At 44.2% G+C, this 23801-nt stretch overlaps 1 protein-coding gene across 1 annotated transcript in view; it reads left to right on the top strand.

Annotated features, from left to right (window-relative positions):
• ZFAND3 (zinc finger AN1-type containing 3) overlaps positions 1-23801 on the top strand; it is a 1811752-nt gene that overhangs the window by 902795 nt on the left and 885156 nt on the right. The window contains exon 3 of the mRNA XM_044060318.1: positions 20404-20589. Within this exon, the coding sequence (XP_043916253.1) occupies positions 20404-20589 (186 nt within the window). The remainder of the gene's footprint in view (positions 1-20403; positions 20590-23801) is intronic.

Genomic DNA, 23801 nt, shown 5'->3' with positions numbered 1-23801 from the left:
CATCAAATATCTCTAAATCCAGGTTTCTCCTCCTCTTCTGCTGTTCCAAAGGTCATTCTGCACAGATGCCTTGGACTTTGCAGTGCCATATACCTTGCACTTCTATCTCTTTTGATACGCTCAAAGACACAAGCACATAAATATGAGAGGAGATTGATCTTATCAAGGCGCACATTTCTCTAAATCACCACTGGTCCCCAGGACTCGCTTCCAAGTTGTTGGACAGTACTAGAGTGATGTGCAACATAAGCAGGAGGGAACCAGATTGCAACCTGTATGCAGACTAGCCATGTTAGCATGGGATATAGTTTTACAGCACAGTCTCACAATACAGGCAATCCCTATGTTCCATCAGAGCAATACTGTGTGGCAAACAGGCTGAGCAGGACAAAGGTAGACCCTCATGAATGGAAATTAGATGAAGGGGGGTTTCCAGGATTTGATCCATTTGAGGGAAGTTCCTCAAATAGACATTTTTACCTCCTGTCTGAACAATCACGTGTCTAAATTCTGTTCTTGGACTCCTTGCAAGAAGACTTGCAAGGCAAGATGCTTTTTTTTCCTTGGACATGAATGTTCTTGTATGCTTTTTCACCCTTCGCATTGATATCCATGGTACCTCTGAAGATTCTGAAGGAATCCTCCCCCCAAGAGCATTGTGGTGACTCATTTCTGACTTTGGCAACAGTGGCTTTCCCTCTTTTGGAACTGGCTTGTGGCAGTTACCACAAATTTCCCTACAGACTGCATCTACTCGCACAAGAACATGAGTACTTAAATCTCAATCCCAACCAAATTCAACTGACTGCCTGAATGATAGGGTATTAATACCTTTTAGGCATCTCTTTACTGAGGATGTGCTGTTAGGTACTAATGGAGGCAAAAAGACTCCTACTAGAAAATCCTATATAAGCAAATGGGAAAAAGTTTTCTTGTTGGTGCCACAAGCATAACCAGCACCCATTCAGGGTTAGTGTTTCTCTGGTTTTACAATATTTGTGAGTTACTTTCCTATGGCCAGGTCTTATTCCTCTGTCAGTGTTCCATTTGTCAGCCATTTCACCATGTCTGCCTGTGGAGTCCCATCTTTCAAGACATTCTCTTGACAAAATGTTTTTGAAAGGAGTACTCCATAACAGACCTCCACGAAAGCTTGTGGCTCCTCTTTGGAATCTTAATTTGGTGTTAGAGGCTAACACTTCATTTGAACCTTTTACAAATTATCATGACTACTGCAAGAGGAGTATCCGAGTTGCAAGCTGTTATGATGGGGTCAACCTTATCCCATTTTCCAGAGATGGGGTGTCTTTGAGAACTAATATTTTTATGCTTAAAGTGGTATCCAAGTTTACTTTAAGCCAATCTGCCTGTGTTCTTACCTGAACCCAAACTGGAGGGAGAAACTATACTTTGTAACTTGGATGTCCAGAAACAAGAGAGGTGCTATCTTGAGAGAACAAAATCTTTTAGAACTTTCTATCACTTCATTTGTGAAAGTAAGCAAACAGAACAACCTGTGTGAAAGCAGACTCTTTCCAAGTGATTGTCTCAGGCTGTAAACTTTTGTTGCCACTGCAACAGACTTATTCCAGGCTAAGTCGAGGCTCACTCTACCAGGGCCTTGGCTTCATATATGGCTTTTTCGAAAGAGTTGTACTAGATGTTTTCTAGAAGCAGCAGCTTAGTCATCTCTACATACTTTTACAAAGCACCCCAAGTTGAATTCCTTCTCCAGTTCTAGGTCAGGCTTTGCTAGGACTGATGATCATCGTGTTTCACTGTTGCAGTCATCACTGTAGGGTTCTTCCTGCTGGCAGGCAGCCCTCGATCAGCCAGAATCCCAAAGTCTGGGTCCGGCGTCGGCTGTGTACTCACCCTCCCTGACGTCAGTGCACCAGGGGTACAAAGCTCCCAGCCGACGCCATGTCCTCCAGTCTTTCTTGCCGCGCGGTGGAAGCAGTTTGCAAGTGCCGGTCGGCTGACTCCCGTTATTTTTGATGCTTCATACCGAAGACATTTTTCGTTTCAAAGCTAAGTACCCCGTTGGGGAAACTATTTTCTTGCTCCAGTCCGATGTCAGAAAAAGTTAATTGTATTTCATGTGGGAAGCAAATACCTCATAAGGATTTTCACTCTTACTGTATTCCTTGTCTAGGCCCTGACCACGACGTAGCTAGTTGTCAGTTTTCTGCTAGATTTTGCCTTTCATTACTTTGGGAGGCGATTTAATTATAACGCCGTCGGACACGCTGCCAACTACCGGAGTTCATAAAAAGCGCAAGGATAAGGATAGGCCTCCGAGGTCCAAAGCAGACGACAGTTTACAATCAGAGCCAGCTGCCGGTTCGGCCGTCATCAGTGAGGCGCTTTCGCAGCCCCTGTCATCGGCCAATACAGAACCGCTTGCCGATACGGACTCCCACGAGGAGCCAACTAGGCTTTCGGATATTCCAGGTGCAGGACCTTTGGATAATGCTCCCTCTGATAGGTCCGGAGCCGCTGTGCAGGTACCGGCTTCCGAGGGGGTTTTCAGGCCTACGCAGCTTCAGGTAAAGGCAAAGACAAAGACTCCTTCTAAAACAAAGACTCAAGCCCAGGCCTCCTCTGATCTGGGACCTAAATTTCGAAAACAAATGCTTAAAATGACAGAGAGGACTTGCTAACTATGATTAGGGGTTCCCATCCCCCTCCAGACAAAAGGCCAAGACAAGAATTGGGTTATGAATCCTCTGATCAGGTATCTATCTCTTCCATGTCTTCCTCTGAACAGGATTATACTTTCCCTCCTTATGAGGATTCTGATGCTGAGGAATCCATTCCTTCAGCTTCTTCTCCTGAAGATTACTCTTTTGGGGAAACTTTACATGACATGAGGGAACATTTTCACTGGGAAGGACAAGAGTACTTTGAATCTAAGAGAAGGCTTAGGGATTTCCTTTTTCTTCCCCAACACAGACCCCTGGCTATTCCTCCTATTTTGGATATTGTGGATGATGTCTTTTCTGAGTCTAATTTAACCCCTGACTCCTTTCCTCCAGCCCCTGCTAAGCCTGATAGATATTGCACAGTCCCTGACTCTCACCAGTTTCTATTTAAAAATCCTACTGCTGATCCAGAAACCATTTCTCAGGGTCCTAAGGGTGTTAAGGCCGCCACTGCTAAGAACCCTGTTCCGTCAGATAAGGATTCTAGAGCTTTGGAGAGATGGGGCAAAAAAAGTGTACACTTCTGCTACTTTACCTATTAGGGCTTTGAATTGTCAATTTCATATGTTGAAATATCAGCAATACCTTTTGTCTGTTATGAAACAAAAACTGTGTACCATTCCTGCATGTGCAGACAATAAGGAATTACAAGATTTGATGCATGCTACTGAGCAGGTGGAGAAACATACATTACACTGTGGTTTTGATGCTTTGGAGACCTCTTGCAGGGCGGCAGCCACTGGCACGGTCATTAGAAGGCATGCTTGGTTAAAGGAACAAAATTTGCCTGATCAAGTAAAAGCAAAATTACTGGATGCTCCTGTTCAACATAATGTTTTGTTTGGGTCTAAGGCTGAAGAGGTTATAAAGATAATGGAGGATAAGGCAAAATCCATGCAAACGGTTAAGGATTTCTTACAAGATGTTCATCGTGCATACAGCTGCAGTCATAACAGATGGGTTTTCCTGCCATCAGGCGAACGGCCGAATTCCAAAGTCTAGGTCCGGCGTCGGATGTCGTCGCTTCTTCCCTGATGTCAGTGCGACAGGGGTATAAAAGAACCAGCCAACGCCATTTTCTTCAGTCTTTCTTGCCGCACGGTGCCCGAAGCAGAAGCAGTTCGCAAGTGCCGGTCGGCCAGCTCCTGAGATTACGAATATTTTGCAACCGAAGACTTCATAAAGCTAAGTACCCCGTTGGGGAAACTTTTCTTGCCTCAGACCGATGTCAGACAAAGTTAATAATTGCATTTCGTGTTGGAAGCAAATACCGCATAAGGATTTCCATTCCCTCTGCATTCCTTGCTTAGGCCCAGACCGTGACGTCTCGGCCTGTTGCTTTTGTGCTACATTCAACAGATGCACTATTAAGCGTCGGGCGGAGTTCGCCCAACACTATTTTGGCAAAAGGTTTAATTACATTATGTCGTCGGATACTCCCGACTCCAGTTTTGAGTAAAAGACGCAAAGATAAGGACCGACATATGAGGTCCGCGACTTCTACCGACACCACGCTAAAGCCAACTACAGGTGCTCCGGTTTTCAGTGAGATGCCTACACAGCCCCTGACTACCGATGACACTTCATTAGCGGTGTCTTCTGTGCCCGAGGTCGCAGGCTATTCGGCCCACACCCCAACTACAGATACCGAAGCCACTCTTGGCGGGGAAACTCAGAGTTTAGACAGGCCTGCCACCTCTCAAGGTGTCTTCAGGCCGCCTTCTTTTTCCATTAAGGCTTTCACTAAATCTAAAGCAGCCATGCATACTAAAATACAAGCTCCACAGGGCCCCCCTCAAGGCCCCATGCCTAAAAAGCAGATGCTCAAAACGGCTGAGGATTTGATTACTCTTATCAGGGGTTCTCAACCCCCCTCAGACAAAAGGCCCAGAGTGGAGGAAGAATACCCTTCCTCGGACCAGGCCTCCATTACTTCAGAACATTCTGAGGATCAGGAACATTCATACTCCCCTTTAGAAGATTCTGATGCAGAGGAGTCCATTTCCTCTGTCTCTCCCCCCCCCCCCCCCCGAGGATTACTCTTTTGGGGAAACCTTGCATACCTTGAGGGAACACTTCCACTGGGAAGGCCAAGAGTACTCAGACTCCAAGAAAAGGCTCAGGGATTTCCTCTTGCTCCCTCAGCACAGGCCTCTGGCTATTCCTCCTGTCTTAGACATACTAGATGATGTGTATTCAGAGGCCAGCCTTAACCCAGATTCTTTACCTCCAGCTCCATTCAAGCCTGACTGGTATTACCGGGTTCCTGATTCACTGCCAAAAATCCATTACCTTCAGAGAGAGATTCCAGAGCTTTAGAAAGGTGGGGGAAAAAGGTATACACCTCGGCCACCTTAACCATGAGGTCATTAAACTGTCAGTTCCATATGTTAAAGTATCAACAGTTTTTGTTATCTCAGTTGAAAAGCAAAATGTCACAACCTGAACAACCAGACTTGGAGTTGCAGGATTTGTTGCATAGTGCAGAGCAAGTGGGTAAACATACCTTGCAATGTGGTTTTGATGCTTTAGAGGCCTCGTGTAGAGCTGCTGTTACAGGATCAGTCATACGTAGACATGCTTGGCTCAAAGAGCAAACCTTACCAGATCATGTCAAAGCAAAATCACTAGATGCACCTCTTCAAAAAGATGTATTGTTTGGTGTTAAAGCTGAGGAGGTATTAAAGAAAATGGAGGAAAAGGCAAAATCAATGCAAACAGTGAAAGATTTCCTACAGGTACAACCTCCACGATTCAGTAGAAATTGGCCTTCAAAAAATTGGTCCTTTCCAGCCACGGACAGACCTCAAAGAGGTAGATACAGGTGCCCGAGGGGTAGAGGGCAATTTCAAGGATCATTCAGTGGCAGACAATGGCAAGCACCTACACTAAGAGGTGGTGAGGATAGTTCACAGCCATTTAGAAAGCAGAACCAATGAATTTCCCCTTTGCATGCCAAGCAAGGCTCAAATGGCAGCACCTTTAGGCGGAAAACTGGCATTATTTTCGAAAAATTGGCATATTGTCACAAAAGACAAATGGGTCCTGGACATTATAGACAGAGGCTACAGATTCCACTTTCACACCCTTCCAAAAATGAGAGGCATGCCAAACCTGCCACACAATCAAAGGGCAGAGGCACAAAAACAAATTTCAGATCTCATGGACATGAAAGCTATTCAAGAGGTACCTGCACAAGAACAGGGTCAAGGTTTTTATTCCAGACTATTCCTGGTACCAAGGAAGGGCAAAGATTGGAGACCTATTTTGGACCTATCCATCCTAAACACATATTTACTCGTATCAAAATTCAAGATGCTCACATTACAGCAGCTTCTTCCCATGCTGGGCAAGGAGTCTTGGCTGGTAACATTGGACCTCAAGGAGGCATACCTGCATGTCCCAATCAGACAAGATTGCAGAAGATACCTCAGATTTCTTGCAGGTTCAACCCATTATCTATTCTCTGCATTGCCCTTTGGCTTATCTGCTGCGCCCAGAGTGTTCACGAAATGCCTGGCATCAGTAATTGCCTTCTGCAGACTTCAAGGGATACAAATATACCCATATTTGGACGACTGCCTGATCCAAGCGGACAGCAAACATACTTCTGAAACACCTGGCGTTTGTAATAATGTTGCTGAATTCTCTGGGATACAGAGTCAAAAAATGAAATCAAGACTAATACCCTCTCAAACAATAATTTTCCTGGGTGCCAGGTTGAATACAAACAGCCAGATGGCCTACCTCACGCCAGAGAAACAAGGGCAACTAACTCAATACTTCAGAAAACTGGCAACTTTCACCAGGCTGACTGCAAGGAAAATCCTGCAGGCTCTGGGATTCATGGCATCTTGCATCCTGCTAATCCCATGTGCAAAGCTGCATATGAGGAAACTTCAATGGTACCTAAAAAACTTATGGTCTCAACACAGCCACAGTTTGGAAACAATTATACCACTGATTCCATGTCTTCAAAAGGAATTTCTGTGGTGGGCTCAAGCATGCCAAAGAAACATAGGTCTCCCATTCTGCAAGCCTCAAGCAAATCAAGTCATCACAACAGACGCCTCGGACTACGCCTGGGGGGTGCACATGACAGACCGGTGCATTCAGGACAAATGGTCACAAAAAGAAAAGCACCTACACATCAATCAAAAGGAAATGCTAGCAGTAGTAAATGCTATTATGGCTTTCAAAGACCAACTGCATCCAGGCCAGCTATTGATAAGGACAGACAACACCACAGTGATGTGGTACATAAACAAACAGGGAGGAACCCATTCATATCCCCTATGCAGGCTAGCTATGTCTCTTTGGAACATGGCTCTGGAATTACAAATCCAACTTCAAGCACAGTTCCTGCCAGGCAAGGAAAACACGCTGGCAGACAACCTGAGCAGAAATATGACAGATCCACACGAATGGAAGTTGCATCCTCAAGTTTTTACAAAGATAATTCAAGCATGGGGCAGGTCAGACATAGATCTCTTTGCCACCCACAGAAAATACCCGTTGTCAAAATTCTGCTCAAGGACCTTTCATCCACAGGCCTGGAAAGTGGACGCACTTTCAGTTGGACAACAATGACAGTTTATGCCTTTCCACCTCTTCCTCTGCTGCCCAAAGTGCTATTAAAAGCCAGAGCAGACAGACCAAAGATGATTCTCATTGCTCCAGACTGGCCAAGACAACACTGGTACCCACTCCTGAGAAGCCTGACTCATTCCCCACCATGGATCCTGCCTCTAATGCCTCTTCTACTGACTCAGCACAATTTCAAAACTCTTCACAGTCAGCTGAAAACACTCAATCTAGCCGCATGGAGGATTCCTTAAATTCACAACAGACCCTACTCTCCAAGGAGGTGCAGGATGTCATTTTGGAGGCCAGAAGGCCTTCTACTAGAAAAGCCTACTCCGCAAAATGGAAACTGTTTTGTGCCTGGAATCAGAAAAAGGGTCAGAATCCTGGAATACTGAATTTACCTCAAATTTTACAGTACCTAGCTGAGATGCTAAGCAGTGGACTTTCATTCTCCTCCATCAAAATCCATGCCTCAGCCATTTCTGCAGAATACAACACTGATCCTCCTTTATTCTCTCACCCTCTCTTAAGACATTTCCTCAGAGGGGCTAAGAATATAAAACCCCCAAGGAAGCAACCAGTACCTGCTTGGGACCTCAATTTCATTCTAGAAAAACTGACCCTGCCTCCTTTTGAGCCAGCTGCTTCAACAGAACTGCAATATTTGTCATGGAAAACAGCCTTCCTTTTGGCTATCACCTTAGCACGCAGGGTTTTGGAACTACAAGCTCTCATGGCTGTGCAGCCTTTCATCATTTTCCTTCAGGACAGAGTTTCCTTACAAACCAATCCTTTCTTTATGCCAAAGGTAGTATCCAGGGTAGCCTTGAATCAGGCTATCCACTTAACTACCTTTTACCCTAATCCACAAAACAAAGGGGAGAGACTACTACATTCCTTGGACATTCACAGACAGCTCCGTTATTTGGACAGAACAAAGCCTTTCAGAAAATCAGAGCAACTCTGTGTCCTATGCTACAGGTGCTCAAGGGAAGCCTATTTCCAAACAGACAATCTCAAAATGGATAGCCCACTGCATACGCTTGTTACTCTTTTCATGGTAAAACTGTAACTACAGGCATCAGATCTCACTCCACAAGAGCCACAGCTACCTCTGCAGCTTTCCTCAGGGGGGTTCCTACCAAAGATATTTTGGAAGCAGCCACTTGGAGTTCTGTACATACTTTCTCCAAGCACTATCACCTACCATTATACTTCAGATCTAGAGCGGGCTTTGCCACTGCAGTCTTGCAGGGCATCCTGGCTCCTCCTAGTTCCACTTAGTGCCTACCACCCCTTTTTTAGCTTTGGGATTCTACCCATCTGTTATGACTGCAGCTGTATGCACGATGAACATAGTACAGTTTTGTACCTACCATAAATGTAGATGTTCGAGTGCTAATACAGCTGCAGTCCAGGTTTCCCTCCCTCCTTCCCCTCTTGGGACAGGCCTAATGGCTAACGCCTCCTCATACAACCTCATTGGGGTATTCTTTTATGGTGTATTTGCTTGCAACTGCTGTTTTTTGATTATATTGCATTGCATTATTACATAAATTTATGTTTTGCCTTCCTTCTGGGGGCACCTGACATCTGGGGCAAGAAAAACTGAAGAAAATGGCGTCGGCTTGTTCTTTTATACCCCTGTCGCACTGACGTCAGGGAAGAAGCGACGACATCCGACGCCGGACCTAGACTTTGGAATTCGGCCGACCGAGGACCCGTCTGACGGCAGGAAAACCCATCTGTTATGACTGCAGCTGTATTAGCACTCGAACATCTACATTTATGGTAGGTACAAAACTGTACTTTCAGTCTCCTAGATTTAGCAGAAATTGGCCAGCTAAAAATTGGTCCTTTCCCAGCTCAGACAGGCCTCAGAGGGGTAGATATAGGCGCCCCAGAGGGAGGGCCCAAGCGCAGACCTCTTATAGACCTAGACAGTGGAGTGCTTCCACCCCCAGGGATGAAGAAGATAGGTCTCAACCTTATAGGATACAGGCTCAATGACTCTCCCTGCATGGCTCCAGGAACCTCTCTCCTGGAAGATCCTCTGGGAGGAAAACTTTCTCTTTTTCACCGAAATTGGACTTGCATAACCCAAGACAAGTGGGTTCTGGATGTAATTTTAAGAGGTTACAAATTCCACTTTCACACCTTACCAAAACCAAGCGGATGGCAAGACCTACCAAAAACTCAATGGCCGAAGGCATTAAAACAGGTGAGGTCCCTCATGGCTATGAGGGCCATAGAACTGGTTCCAAATTCAGAGACGGGACAAGGCTTTTATTCAAGACTCTTTCTAGTTCCCAGAAAGTAAAATACTTGGGAGACCCATCCTGGATCTGTCAGTCTTAAATACTTTCCTGGAGATACCAAAGTTCAAGATGCTTACTCTGCAGCAGCTCCTGCCAATGTTGAGCAAAAATGCATGGATGGTGACATTGGATTTAAAGGAGGCTTACCTACACATTCCTATCAGACAGGAGTGCAGAAGATACCTCAGGTTTAGGGCAGTCTCGAAACATTACCAATTCCCTGCGCTGCCCTTTGGCTTGTCTAGTGCGCCCAGGGTCTTTACCAAGTGCCTGGCACTAGTAGTAGCTTACTGCAGACTCAAGGGAATTCAAATTTACCCTTATCTGGACGACTGCCTTATTCAAGCAGACAGCAAGGACATCTTACTCCAGCACCTGGAATTTGTTCAGAATCTACTCCAGTACCTGGGATTCATTGCGAACGTAAAAAAGTCAAATTTGGCACCCACTCAACAGATAACTTTCCTGGGTGCTCTTTTAAACACTACAACCCAGATGGCATTCCTGACGCCAGAAAAACAACTACAGCTGGCTTCAACTTTCAAAAGCGTGGCGTTAATGTCTCCGCTAACTGCAAGGAAATTCCTGCAGGCTTTGGGTTACATGGCTTCCTGCATCCTACTCGTACCATATGCAAGACTGGTCCCAGCATTGTCACAGTCTGGAAACGGTGATTGCTGTCTTGCCTTGCCTGCGAAAGGAATTTCATTGGTGGGCCACGGCATGTCTTCAAAACAAAGGGAAAGCCTTCTGTTTACCTCCAGCCTACCAAGTGATAACCACGGACGCCTCGGATTATGCATGGGGGGAGCCCACTTGCAGGGGAAAGGCCTGCAAGGTTTTTGGACAGAGGATCAGAAGCATCTACATATCAATTTAAGAGATGTTAGCTGTACAGAATGCCCTCTTGGCTTTCAGGGATCTTTTACAGCCAGGGCAGCTACTGATACAGGCAGACAACACCACAGTTATGTGGTACATAAACAGGCAAGGGGGTTCACATTCCTATCCCCTTTGCAGACTAGCCATGACTCTATGGAACATAGCACTAGCTTGCAAAGTGGATCTACAAGCTCAATTCCTGCCAGGGAAACAAAACACTCTGGCCGACAGCCTGAGCAGGAACCTATCAGACCCACACGAGTGGATGCTAGACACCCAAATATTCAAGATGATTACAGAAGCCTGGGGCTGCCCGGACATCGATCTATTTGCATCTCCCCACAACTACCAGTTACAGACTTTTTGCACAAGGACATATCTCAGGCTATCATGGAAAGTGGATGCTCTCTCATTCAGTTGGAGGAACCTCTCTGGGTATGCCTTCCCACCACTACCTGTTCTGCCAAGGGTGTTATTAAAAATAAAACAGGACAAACCAAAGCTGATCTTACTTGCCCCGAATTGGCCTCGACAATTTTGGTACTCAACACTGATAAATCTATCCCAGGAACCTCCTTGGATTCTACCTCGGATTCCAAATCTTTTGCCTCAACATCAGGGCCAGGTCCTGCACACTCGCATCAAAACTCTCAGCCTGGCGTATTCAGGGTCTGTAATCCTACCCTTACCAAGCAGGTTATGGATGTCATCTTAGAAGCCAGAAGGCCTAGCACTAGGAAATCTTATGCAGGTAAATGGAAGAGATTTTGCACCTGGATGCAGGCTCAGGAATCGGATCCTCACATTCCAAATATTCCATTGATTTTACATTACCTAACAGATATGTTGCATAAGGGTTTATCTTTTTCTTCCATAAAAATACATGCCTCAGCTATCTCTGCACATTATAATACAGATCCTCCAGTTTTTTCACATCCACTTCTGAAACAATATCTCAGAGGAGCAAAGAATTTAAGGCCCCCTAGGACTCCACCCATTCCTGCCTGGGACCTCAATTATGTCCTGGAAAAGCTTACTCTGCCACCTTTTGAGCCTGCTGCCACATCCAATATAAAGTATTTTTCATGGAAGACTGTTATCCTACTGGCTTTAACTTCAGCCAGGAGAATCTCGGAGTTGCAAGCGCTCATGGCTGTGGAACCTTACATTATTTTTCATCAAGACAGGGTTTCTTTGAGGACTTAACCCTACTTTCATGCCTAAAGTGGTTTCTAAAGTGGCTTTAAACCAAACTATTCACCTGCCAACTTTTTTCCCTAATCCACAAAATAAGGGGGGAGAGGATCTTGCATTCTTTGAAAGTACACAGGCAGCTTCGCTTTTACGTGGACAGAACCAAGGATATCAGGAAAACGGAACAACTGTTTGTTTCTTATGCAGCAAATTCCCAAGGCAACGCTATTTCAAAACAGACCATTTCTAAATGGATTGCTCATGGAATCTGATTTTGTTACTCTCATCATGGAAAGCAAATCCCTGGAAAAATTAGGACTCGCTCTACCAGAGCTGCTGCTACTTCAGCTGCCTTTCTCAGGGGAGTCCCTACCAAAGATATTTCGGAAGCTGCAACTTGGAGTTCAGTGCATACTTTCTCGAAGCACTATAATCTCCCTCTTTATTCTAAGTCTAGGGCAGGCTTTGCTTCTGCAGTCTTGCAAGGCCTTCTAGCCGCCCCTTCTACTCTATAACCACCACCCTTTATCTCAGCTTTGGGATTCAACCCTACAGTGATGGCAGCAACAGTGAAACACGATGAACATAGTACAGTTGTGTACACTTACCATAAATGTAGGTGTTCGAGTGTCTTCACTGTTTCAGTCTGGGTTACCCACCCTCCTGTCCCCTCTTATACTTTTATTGATGTGGTTCCCTGCTTCACCCTTCTTCTGAGGTGTATTTGCTACGGGGTATGGGGTTTGTTGTATGTTACATTTTTGTTTTACTTTTAGCCTTTACTTTTGGGCACCTGACATCTGGGGCAAGAAAAACTGGAGAACATGGTGTCGGCTGGGAGCTTTGTACCCCTGGTGCACTGACATCAGGGAGGGTGAGTACACAGCTGAAGCCAGACCCAGACTTTGGGGTTCTGGCCGACCGAGGGCTGCCTGCTGGCAGGAAGAACCCTACAGTGATGACTGCAACAGTGAAGACACTCGAACATCTACATTTATGGTAAGTGTACACAACTGTACTTTCTCCAGGGGTTCCTGGACCCTTCTACCTCCCACCTCCCTGTTATAAGATATGGTAATTACCCATGTAGCTTAGGCTGCTGCAGCAGTGATCAGTATGATGAACATAGTACAGTTGTGCAAGTAAACATACTATAACGGTACATGTTCAAATGTTCCAATTTACTGCTGCAGTAGCCACTCCCTCCATTCCCCTTGGATTATTTTTTTTATTTTTTTGTGTAGAATATAAGCCATATAGCTTCTGCTACTGCAGGAATGATCATTTGAAGATCTACTGTTATGGTACGCTTGTTTGCTTAGATTTTCTTTTCACTTATTTCTTGCAAGCTCCAGTATGAGAATTCAAATGAGAACCATTATTTATATAGGTTTGCATGATTCTCTGTTTAAAAGCCCAAGGCAGTCACGCAGCTCTTCATTATTTGCATGCACATAAGATGTGACTGTAAGCTATAACCATGATGGAAATGTAGTATTTATTTTATTTTTTATTTGTTTATTAGCCTTTGTTTACTGGGAAAGTCTGACTGGACAAAGACCCTTTTTTGCAGATGCTCATGGAGAAAAGCACCACATTACATATATTTGAGCTAACAAAAATGTGTTGGCACACGAGATTGTATAACTTAACTGGTGATTATTGTGATGTTCTTCTTGTTTCACTGTTGCAGTCATTACATTTGGGTAATCCTGCTGGCAGGTTGCCATCAGTTGGCCTGAATATCAAACTCTTGGGTCCTGCGTCGGTTGCGGTCTCCTCTTCCATGACGTCAGGTCATCAGGGGTATAAAACATGCAGTCGACGCCATTTTATTCAGTCTTTCTTGCCGCGAGATGCCCGAAGCAGTTCGCAAGTGCCAGTCAGCAGACTCCTGAAATTTTCGCATTCGAGTTTCAGAACCAAAGTCTTCAACTAAAGCTAAGTACCCCATTGGGGAAACTTTTTCTTGCTCCTTACCGATGTCAATAAAAGTTAATAATTGCATTACTTGTGGGAAGCAAATACCTCATAAGGATTTTCATTTGTACTGTATTCCTTGCCTAGGCCCAGATCATAACGTGTCTTGCTGTCGGTTTTGTGCTAGATTTAACCAACGCACTACATTAAGCGTCTGCATATTTTTGCTTCAAAATATTTTGGATCCAGATTTATTTACCCTGAAATGTCGTCAGTTAGCAATCCGACTACCGGAGTTCTCAAAAAACGCCAAGAAAAAGACAGACCGTTGAGGTCCAAAACAGACTAAGCTTCTCCTAAGCCAGTCGCTGGTTTGCCAGTACTCGGGCGCTTTTGCAGCCCCTGATACCCGCTACTTTTGAGTCGCAAGCCTCTACCGAGACCCATGCGGAGTCCAGTATGCCAAGAGGTTCTCAGAGTATTGAACCCGTGGATGTCTCTCCCTCGGATGGGTCCGGAGCCGCTCAGCAGGCACCGGCTTCTGAGGGTGTTTTCAGGCCTCAACATCTTTACATAAATCCAACGCCAGTTTCAAAACAAAATCAACTTCTAAGTCTAAAAAAATTACGCATGAGCCACGTGCTCAGGCCCCTATGCCTAAAAATCAGATGTTCAAAATGGCTGAGGACTTAATTACCTTGATCAGGGGTTCCCAACCCCCCCGCTAAGAGGCCTAGGCAAGACACTGATTATGAATCTTCAGATCAGGTTTCCATTTCTTTTGATTCCTCTTCTGATCAGGGATTTTCTATTCCACCTTATGAGGATTCAGATGCAGAAGAATCCATCCCATCTGCATCTCCTCCTGAGGATTATTCTTTTGGAGAAACCTTGCATACTTTAAGGGAACATTTTCATTGGGAGAGTCAGGATTTCTCTGAATTAAAAAAGAGGCTTAGGGATTTCCTTCTTCCTCAGCATAGGCCTTTGGCAATATCTCCTGTATTGGACATTGTTGATGTGTTTTTGGAATCAAGCAAGGCTCCTGATTCCCTACCTCCAGCTCCTAGTAAGCCAGACTGGTATTAAAGGGTTCCTGACTCCCACATATTTCTATTCAAAAATCCTGCTGCTAATCATGAGACTATCTCACAGGGTCCCAAAGGTGTTAAGGCCTCTACAGCCAAAAATCCTACCTCCTCTGATAGAGATTCCAGGGTGCTAGATAGATGGGGAAAGAAGGTTTATATGTCTGCAACCTTGGCAGTTAGGGCCTTAAACTGCCAGTTTCATATGCTTAAATATCAACAGCATGTTACGGGCTTATTGAAACAGAAAATGATGTTGATTTCTGATTGTGTGGAAAATAAAGAATTACAGGAATTATTGCTTGCAGCAGAACGGGTTGGAAAGCATACTTTGCAATGTGGTTTTGATTCCTTGGAGGCCTCTTGCAGGGCCGCAGTTACTGGATCTGTGATTTAGAAGGCATGCCTGGCTCAAGGAGCAAAATCTGCCTGATCATGTTAAAGCTAAATTGTTGGATGCCCCTTTACAGCAAGATACTCTATCTGGTAATAAGGCAGAAGAGGTTTTAAAGAAAATGGAAGACAAAGCTAAGTCTATGCAAACTGTAAAATATTTCTTACAAGTGCAGCCACCCAGGTTCAGTAGGCACTGGCCTACTAAAAATTGGTCCTTTCCTGTGTCCAGCAGAGCCTCTCAAGGCAAATCCAGGCACTCAAAAGGCTGTAGATACCAGTCACAGGGCTCTTACAGATCAAAGCAATGGGGTGCCTCCACCTCCAAATCTGGAGGAAACAAAGCACAACCCTACAGTAAGCAGTCTCAATGACTTCCCTCTACCTTCACCAAGCACTTATCTTTTGGCAGCCCCCTTGGGGGGAAAATTAGCACTTCATGCTCAAAATTGGCAGTTAATTACCCAGGACAAATGAGTATTAAACATAGTATCCCAGGGGTACAGATTTCATTTCCATACTTTGCCAATTCCAAACGGTTGGCCAGATCTGCCACAAAATGAATGGACAGAGGCTCAGAAACAAGTTACGTCCCTCATGGATATGGGGGCTATTTAACCAGTACCAGAACAGGCAAAAGGAGAAGGTTTTTATTCAAGACTTTTCCTGGTACCCAGAAAAGACCATGCCTGGCGTCCAATACTGGACTTATCGAATTTGAACACATACCTGGACATTCCAAAATTCAAAATGCTGACTTTGCAACAGCTACTGCCTATGCTGGGCAGGAATGCTTGGTTAGTGACTAGACTTAAAGGAATACCTGCATATCCCAATAATGGAATCGTGCAGAAGATGTCTCCGCTTCAAGGCAGGTTTTTTGCATTACCAATTCTCTGCACTGCCCTTTCACTTATCTACTGCACCCAGGGTCTTTACAAAGTGCCTGGTACCAGTAATTGCATTTTGCAGACAAGCATACAAATTTATCCTTACCTGGACGACTCTCATTCAAGCAGAGAACAAGGACATTCTTCTTCAATATCTGGCGTTTGTAAAAAGGCTTCTAACATGCCTAGGGTACGCAATAAACGAAAAGAAATTCCAACTGGTACCCTCTCAAATAATTACATTCCTGGGTGCAAGCTTGAATACAACTGCCCAGATGGCTTACCTTACGCCAGACAAACAAAGGCAACTGACAACATACTTCAAACAGATGGCAACAAAAACCCAGTTATCTGCAAGACAAATTCTGCAGGCTTTGGGGTTCATGGCATCTTGCGTTCTACTAATTCCATATTCAAGACTGCATATGAGGAAACTTCAATGGTACCTAAAAAGTTTACGGAGTCAACATTGTCACAGTCTGGAAACAATGATTCCTCTCATTCCCTGCCTACAACAGGAGTTTCTTTGGTGGGCAGAGACATGTCACCAAAACAAGGGACGGTCATTCACTCTACCCCCCCTGCCACCCAAACCCTAACTACAGACGCATCAGACTATGCTTGGGGGGCCCACCTGGCGGGGGAGATGCATTCAGGGCATATGGAGCCAAAACAAATGCATCTGCATATCAACCAGAAAGAGATGCTAGCTGTTCAGAATGCTCTGACAGCCGTCAAGGACTTACTTCATCCAGGACAACTACTAATAGACAACACCATGGTTATGTGGTACATAAACAAGCAGGGGGGGTACACATTCCTACCCCTTTTGCAGACTAGCCATGGCATTGTGGAACACAGCTTTGATTTACCAATTACATCTTCAAGCTCAATTCCTGCCAGGAAAACAAAACACTCTGGCAGACGACCTAAGCAGAAGTCTTATGGACCCGCACAAGTGGAAACTGGATCCACAAATCTTGAGCATGGTAACACAGAAATGGGGGAGCCCAGACATAGATCTATTTGCTTCTCCCCAAAATTGTCAACTGGACAAATTCTGCACAAGGACTTATCACAGACAAGCATGGAATGTGGACGCCCTATCAGTCTATGCCTTTCCCCCTCTGCCTCTTCTCTCCAAGGTCTTACTAAAAGTCAGACCGGAAAAACCAAAAATGATCCTGATTGCTCCGGACTGGCCTCACCAGCACTGGTACCCAATTGTCAGGAATGTGTCAACTCCCTCCTTGGTACTTGCCTCAAATAACTCCTACTACCTCATCAGAACAATCAAATTCTTCACACACTGCTCCAAACTCTGAACCTTGCAGCATGGCATCATTTAATTATTCAAACACCACCTCTCAGTAAATCTGTGACTGATGTCATTTTGGAAGCCAGAAGGCCTAGCACTAGAAAATCTTAAGCTGATAAATGGGAGAGATTCTGTGCTTGGAACCAAGCACAAGGAACGGACACAGCAAAACCAAATATCCCTCAGATTTTACAATACTTGACTGATATGCTTAACAAGGGCCTATCTTTTCTTCAATAAAAATCCATGCCTCTGCCATCTTAGTTCATTACAACATGGAGCCTCCCCTCTTTTCTCATCCTCTGGTAAGACAGTATCTTAGAGGGACCAAAAATTTAAGGCCTCCCAGAAGCTCACCAACTCCTGCATGGGACCTCAATTTTGTGCTGGAAAATCTCACCCTGCCTCCTTTTGAACCAGCAGTTACTGCGGTTTTAAAATTTTTATCTTGGAAAACAGCTTTCCTCTTGGCAATCACTTCAGCAAGAAGGGTTTCAGAGCTACAGGCTCTAATGGCTGTGGAGCCTTTTATTACATTTTACCCGGACAGGGTGTCCCTCAGGACCAGTCCTTCCTTTATGCCTAAGGTGGTAGTCAGTGTGGCTCTTAACCAAACAATTCACCTGCCAACATTTTACCCAAGTCCGCAGAACAAGGGGGAGTGGATTCTGCATTCATTGGACATAACACAGACAAGATTCTACTTAAACAGGACCAAATCTCTAAGGAAGTCTGAGCAACTAGTGGTGGCATTTCCTTCAGGATCAGAGGGGAAGGCTATATCAAAGCAGACTATTTCTAAGTGGATAAGCCACTGCATTCGTTTCTGCTACTTGCACCTTGGTAAACCTGTACCCAAGGGAATCCGGTCACATTCCACCAGGGCTGTTTCTACCTCAGCAGCCTTTCTCAGAGGAGTTCCAACCAAAGACAGTTCTATAAGCTGCTACTTGGAGCTCTGTTCATACCTTCACAAAGCATTATCATTTGCCTCTCTTCTCCAAATTCAGGGCAGGCTTTGCCACTGCAGTTCTGCAGGGCCTCATTGCCGCTCCTAATGCTATTTAGTTCCATCCTCCCATCCATAGCTTTGGGATTCCACCCAAATGTAATGACTGCAGCAGTGAAACACGAAGAACATAGTGCAGTTGTGTACACTTAACATAAATGTGAATGTCTGAGTGTATTCACTGTTGCAGTCCGGGTTACCCACCCGCCATCCCCCTTTTCTATAACTTCTCTTTCCTTCACTGTATTCTAAAGCCTTTGTGGTGTGTTTGCTTTTAGATGAAGGTAAAGTTTATGTTGCTAAAAGTGCATTTACATATAGTGCTGTTTATTTTTATTTTTATTTATATATATATATATATATATATATATATATATATACAGTTTTTTTTTTTTTTTTTTTTTTTGCTCCCAATTTTGGGGGGCACCTGACATCTGGGGCAAGAAAAACTGAATGGCGGCAGCTGCATGTTTTATACCCCTGATGTCATGGAAGAGGAGACAGCAACTGACGGAGGACCCAAGACTTTTATATTCAGGCCGACTGAGGGCAACCTGCCAGCAGGATTACCCAAATGTAATGACTGCAACAGTGAATACACACTAACATCTACATTTGTGGTAAATGTACACAGCTGTACTTTACATACACTTTAATATTTACTGTTAATCTCTGGTACATCTGCTAAACATAGTATATGTTGTTGTTGTGTCTTTCGGCTTTTCCCGGTTAGGGGTCGCCACAGCGGAACTCCGGTCCGCTAATGATTGGCAGTAGATTTTTACTTGCCGAGTTGCCAGCCCTGATGCACAGCCTTCAACGAAGGTACACCCATTCACACATCTCCACACAGAAGACGCTCTAGCTGAGAATCGAACAGGACAATGTCGTATATGTATTGTGTAAAATTCACATTAGTACAACATTCAGCATCATTTTATAGTGTGTGGCGTGATCATTCATATCCCAACATATCGGTCACTTCTGGAATAAACTTCCAGTGTGTGTCAGAGTATAGACAGTCACCATTATGATTTTTACATTTTTGAGGCACTACTAGGTGGTGGGTTAAGGAATGCAGTTTATGGGGCTGTGTACACCAGTTCAGTAAATGGCTGATGGTTAGGGCATCTGTCTGGGGTGTAGATGTTGTCGTGGGGAGTCTTAATATGAGAAAAAGCTTCCAGGTTAGATGGCTTGAGACAGTTGGGGTGGTGAAGTGCCACACAGTGATGTTTTGGTTAATGTGGTTACTTGAAAACTTTTCATTTTTAATATAAGAGTGCTCCAGTTTGTTTAGCTAGCTGAGAGGACTGTAGTTTCAGTGAAAACTGATGACATACAGGAGACTAGGAGGTAGGTACATCTGAGCTATAGTCTTGCATGCATATTCTGTTAGAAATGTTTCACTTTATAGAGAACTCACAGTTTATTAGCTTTTTGAACTGCACATTAGATGTTCTGATAGACTCTTAATCTGTTACTCCCAGTAGTTTTATATTTTGTACTAACTCAGTTTTAATTTTTATTCACTGATATTAAGTTGGAAGTGAAAACAGCATTAGTTTAGTTTCATTTGGATGTAGGATACATTTATAGATTTTTTTTCTGCAGTTTTCAGCTTTTACCAGGGAATTTACAGGTCATCTTGCAGCTGTTTGAAGAGTGCAAGTTGGCTTCGGTTTGCTGGGTGAGTAACTGTAAGCAGTTTATTAATTTTAAATTATTTCTAAATATGTTTGGCCAGTGTGGATTAAGGTTAGGAAGAGGCTGCCCTTTTCTGTAGAGGAAGGGTCTCAGTTTTTGTTCTTTTCTAATAGGTGAAGAAAGGTTTCCAGGTCCAAGTTAAAAATGTATGTTCCATTTAGTATTTTATTAATGTAAATTATTATTGTTTTGCTCTCCTTGCTAGATAATTAAAGCATTTTACCTTGCAGTGGATTGCAAGCACAAAATTAGATAATGGGTCTCAAAAGATAGACTGCACATCTAAAGCAGTGTGTGTGTGTATCATTTGTCATTGTTTCTCTTGTCTGATGTTAAGGAACTTTCTAGCAGGGAAGATGTGTTTACATTCTGCTTTCTTTTTGTGTGAATAGATTTTCAAAAGAAACAGCCAGATGAAGAAGACACACTCCCTAGCTCCAGCACCAGTGGCCAGTCAGATTTGTTTTGTGAGGAAACAAGTAGTGACAGCAGCAATACTTCTCAGAGCACACAGACTGTTAAATCCATCCAGCAAATTTCTACAGACCAGCCTGCAGCCTCAGCCAGTGTGGAAGAATGTAAGTTAATCAAATTTGTTTGAAGCAAGTTGCAGACTGTTTACTGAAATCTGTGTGATCATTTCAGTGGTTATTCATAGTTTTAAAAATAGCTTAAAACCTTTAGTCATTAAACCGCTTGTTTGTTTCAAGCTAATGTTATGGTATTTTTGGTTCAAGATAGGTATTAGGTATTTAAGCAGTAACCCACGGCTAGGTGTGGGTAATGATGGGTTTGCATCTTGCACCTGATTTCGATACCTGACTTTATCAAATATTTGTTTCCGTTTTCATACATGCCATTTTGAGATGCTGCCATTCCTCTTAAAGTACACCTAGCTCCTTCTCTTCTGAGATGCTACAGCCTGTATTTCTTTGAACTCCTTTATTTTCACTAGTCAACTTCCATCTTAGTCTCTGACCTTAAAGACTTCTCTAACTACTGGCTGCTTCTGTTTGTGGCCACCAGTGTTTCATGTTTTGGATCCAGTTAATTCATTAGGGATGACTTTGCAGTCTCTGATATGGCCTCCGTGCCCTTTCTAGAAGGAAATCTACTTGAGTTGCATGCAATCTTGATTGCCTTTTGGACAACCAAGTAGTGACCACCATTTAGCTGTTTGTCAAACAGAAATCCTTGTTGCAGTCCTCACTCTTGGGATATCAGGCCATGCAGGTAGGTCTTCCAAAGTGATTCCCTTCCCCAGATCTTCAGACAGTGTCCCCTTCGTGGTGCAAGGAGGGTTGGTAGCATAATGGGTGCTTCAGCCAGCATCATCTTCACATATTTCTTGCTATGCAGTTGCATTGGTTGTTGTACCCCAGCAGCGAGTGTTATCTGTCAGCCATCCAGAAAATGGAGCTGACAAGTATCCCATAGTATTTCTTTCTTTTGTCCAAAATTATGTCCGACTCAGATTTTAGCTCAGAATAGAGTGCGGTTGAGGTCAATAATTGTCTTGCCTGTGGTAAGCAGATACCACACGAGGATTATCATAAGTGTCTTTTTTTTGCATCGGGCTAGAGCACAATGTGGATTCTTCTCCCCACTATACATTGTTTACATAAAGGACAGGCAGTTGTTAACATTCTCTCCAGGAGTTTACTGACAAGAAGGGAATGCAAACTTGAACGCTGGTGGTGTCAACTAAGATCTTGGGGAGCTTGCCTTCAGAACGCTACTTTCAGAAGAGGTAGAAGTGGTCTATCTATTCTGTATGAGTGAGATACTTTCACAGCTCTAGACTACAAAACCTGTTGTGACCAAAGCCCACAGTGTAATGCATCTGCAGGTGCACATGTCTTTGATGTCAGGCATGTTCTTCCAGACCAGTGTCGCCAATGCACCCTTGATAGCTGGAGAACGTTTGGTCAAAGAGGGCTGCATTTTGGTTTGTGAGGGGGAAGGACACATCAGTAGAATTCTTTGTGGAGGATCCCTGGGACCTCTGTAACTTTGTTTGCTACCTGAGGCATCAGAACCAGCTATCTCTCAGCATAGTAGACATGGTGCTGAAGCAGGTGCATCTCAGCATGCCTTCGCTGCTGTTCTGTTAAGACAGATTTCAAATGCATCATAAGGATTTCATCCAACAGAAGAACAGCAAGATCACTATAAGGTCTGATCCAAATATGCCACTGGTGTAGGAGTCACTTCTAAAAAGAGAAGGCTTGGGTCCCCGGTAAGGTAGAATCTAATTCTTCTGAGGCTAATGAGCTGGCTTTTGTTGGCAGGTTAGTCAGGCGCGGTGTTACTCTGATACTGATAGCACCTTGTCTTCTGCCTACCCACCAGAAGACTTCACTGGGGATAATCTCCTCAGAATGAGTTTCAAGGAGTACTCTGGAGCCAAATAAGGGTACAGGGCCTTTTATGCTTCTCTCTGAATTTAGGCCACGAGCTGTCCTTCCCAGTGCTAGTGGTACTGGAAGATCCCTTTGAAAATGCATCTCTGGAGCTTGGCTTCATTCCCCATGCTCCTCGGAAGACTTGACAGGTTCTGTAGGGTCATGGACTCTCATAGGTACCTTTTATAGAAATCCTTTAGCTGATCCGAGTGTGATACCTCTGGATTCTAGCAAGGGAAAAACGCAAGCAGTCTTTTCCAGCCTTCTGCGTTCCAACAGGAGTCTCATCCCAAATGGTTAGAGTGGAGTTGTAGATGGAGTTGAGGAAAAAAGTGTATATCCATTACTCTGTTTCAGACCTTTAAACTGAAAGTCCCACATTACCAAGCTACCCTGTTTGAGCTAAGGTGATGAGGATCAAAGATTGCGATTTTTCTTACCAAGTTACCAAACACTCCCCAAGCAATGTAGCTATGACATTGTGGATGCATTGTACAGGGCAGCAGCACAGTTATCCATAATTAGGAGGCATGACTGAGGACCCCTATCCCCCACCAAGACAGTGTGCAGTCAGGGATCCTTAATGCCCCATAATGCAAAGATTTCTTTTCAGACTTCCCTGCTTAAGAAGCTTAGAATAAACAGGAGAAGAAGATTAGAACTACCCAATCTGTTATGCAAACTTTTCAGACAACTGTATTTTGGGTACAGCAGGAATTTCCCATCTAAGACTTGTCTGCCTCTATCTCTAGACAGGAAGCCACCAGATGTGGCAAAGGGGAAAAGGCTAAACACATGGAAAAAATGGCAGAATCACAGAGATGTTGGAGGTTCTTGGGGCTGAGACCTTCCAAGAGGTCAGCCATGACTCATCCTTGCTGCCCATTCCCTATCCTAAGCCCGGTTCTACCCCAATCCCCTTCTCCTTTTCTGCCTTTATAAGGCATTGAGAGATGGTCACAAGTGCCAAGAAACCAGATTCAGTTGATCAAATATGTTAACAGACGAGCCATAGAAAAAGTGCTGTTGGGGAGGTAGGTTCAGACATTTATTAGACTGATGCCCTTCCATTTCACTGTTTCAGTATTCCTTACAATAGAGATCCCTTGCCAAGAGATCCCTTGCCAAGGGCAGCCCACCATCCAACCAATAAAACAAAGCCTTTAGGTTGCTAAGGGCATGCCATGTGTTACACTTATGCTCCCCGTATAGTGTATAAAGGTGTTATTCGAACATACCGTCCTTAGAACTTCTTTGCTGCCAGTCTGAATGCCATCTTTGATTGTGTGTTTGAGCGCTCGCTTTTTCTGGTTCACCTGGCCGTTTTTGGGTAAGTACTCAGTTGGGGTTTGTTCACATCATTTTTCCGTTTTTATTGCTTGAGG

This window comes from Protopterus annectens, chromosome 1.part0 (assembly GCF_019279795.1).
Source record: "Protopterus annectens isolate FY-2018-M chromosome 1.part0, PAN1.0, whole genome shotgun sequence".
In the NCBI taxonomy this organism is placed as follows: Eukaryota; Metazoa; Chordata; order Ceratodontiformes; family Protopteridae; genus Protopterus; species Protopterus annectens.
This window is presented reverse-complemented; position numbering and strand designations above follow the sequence as displayed.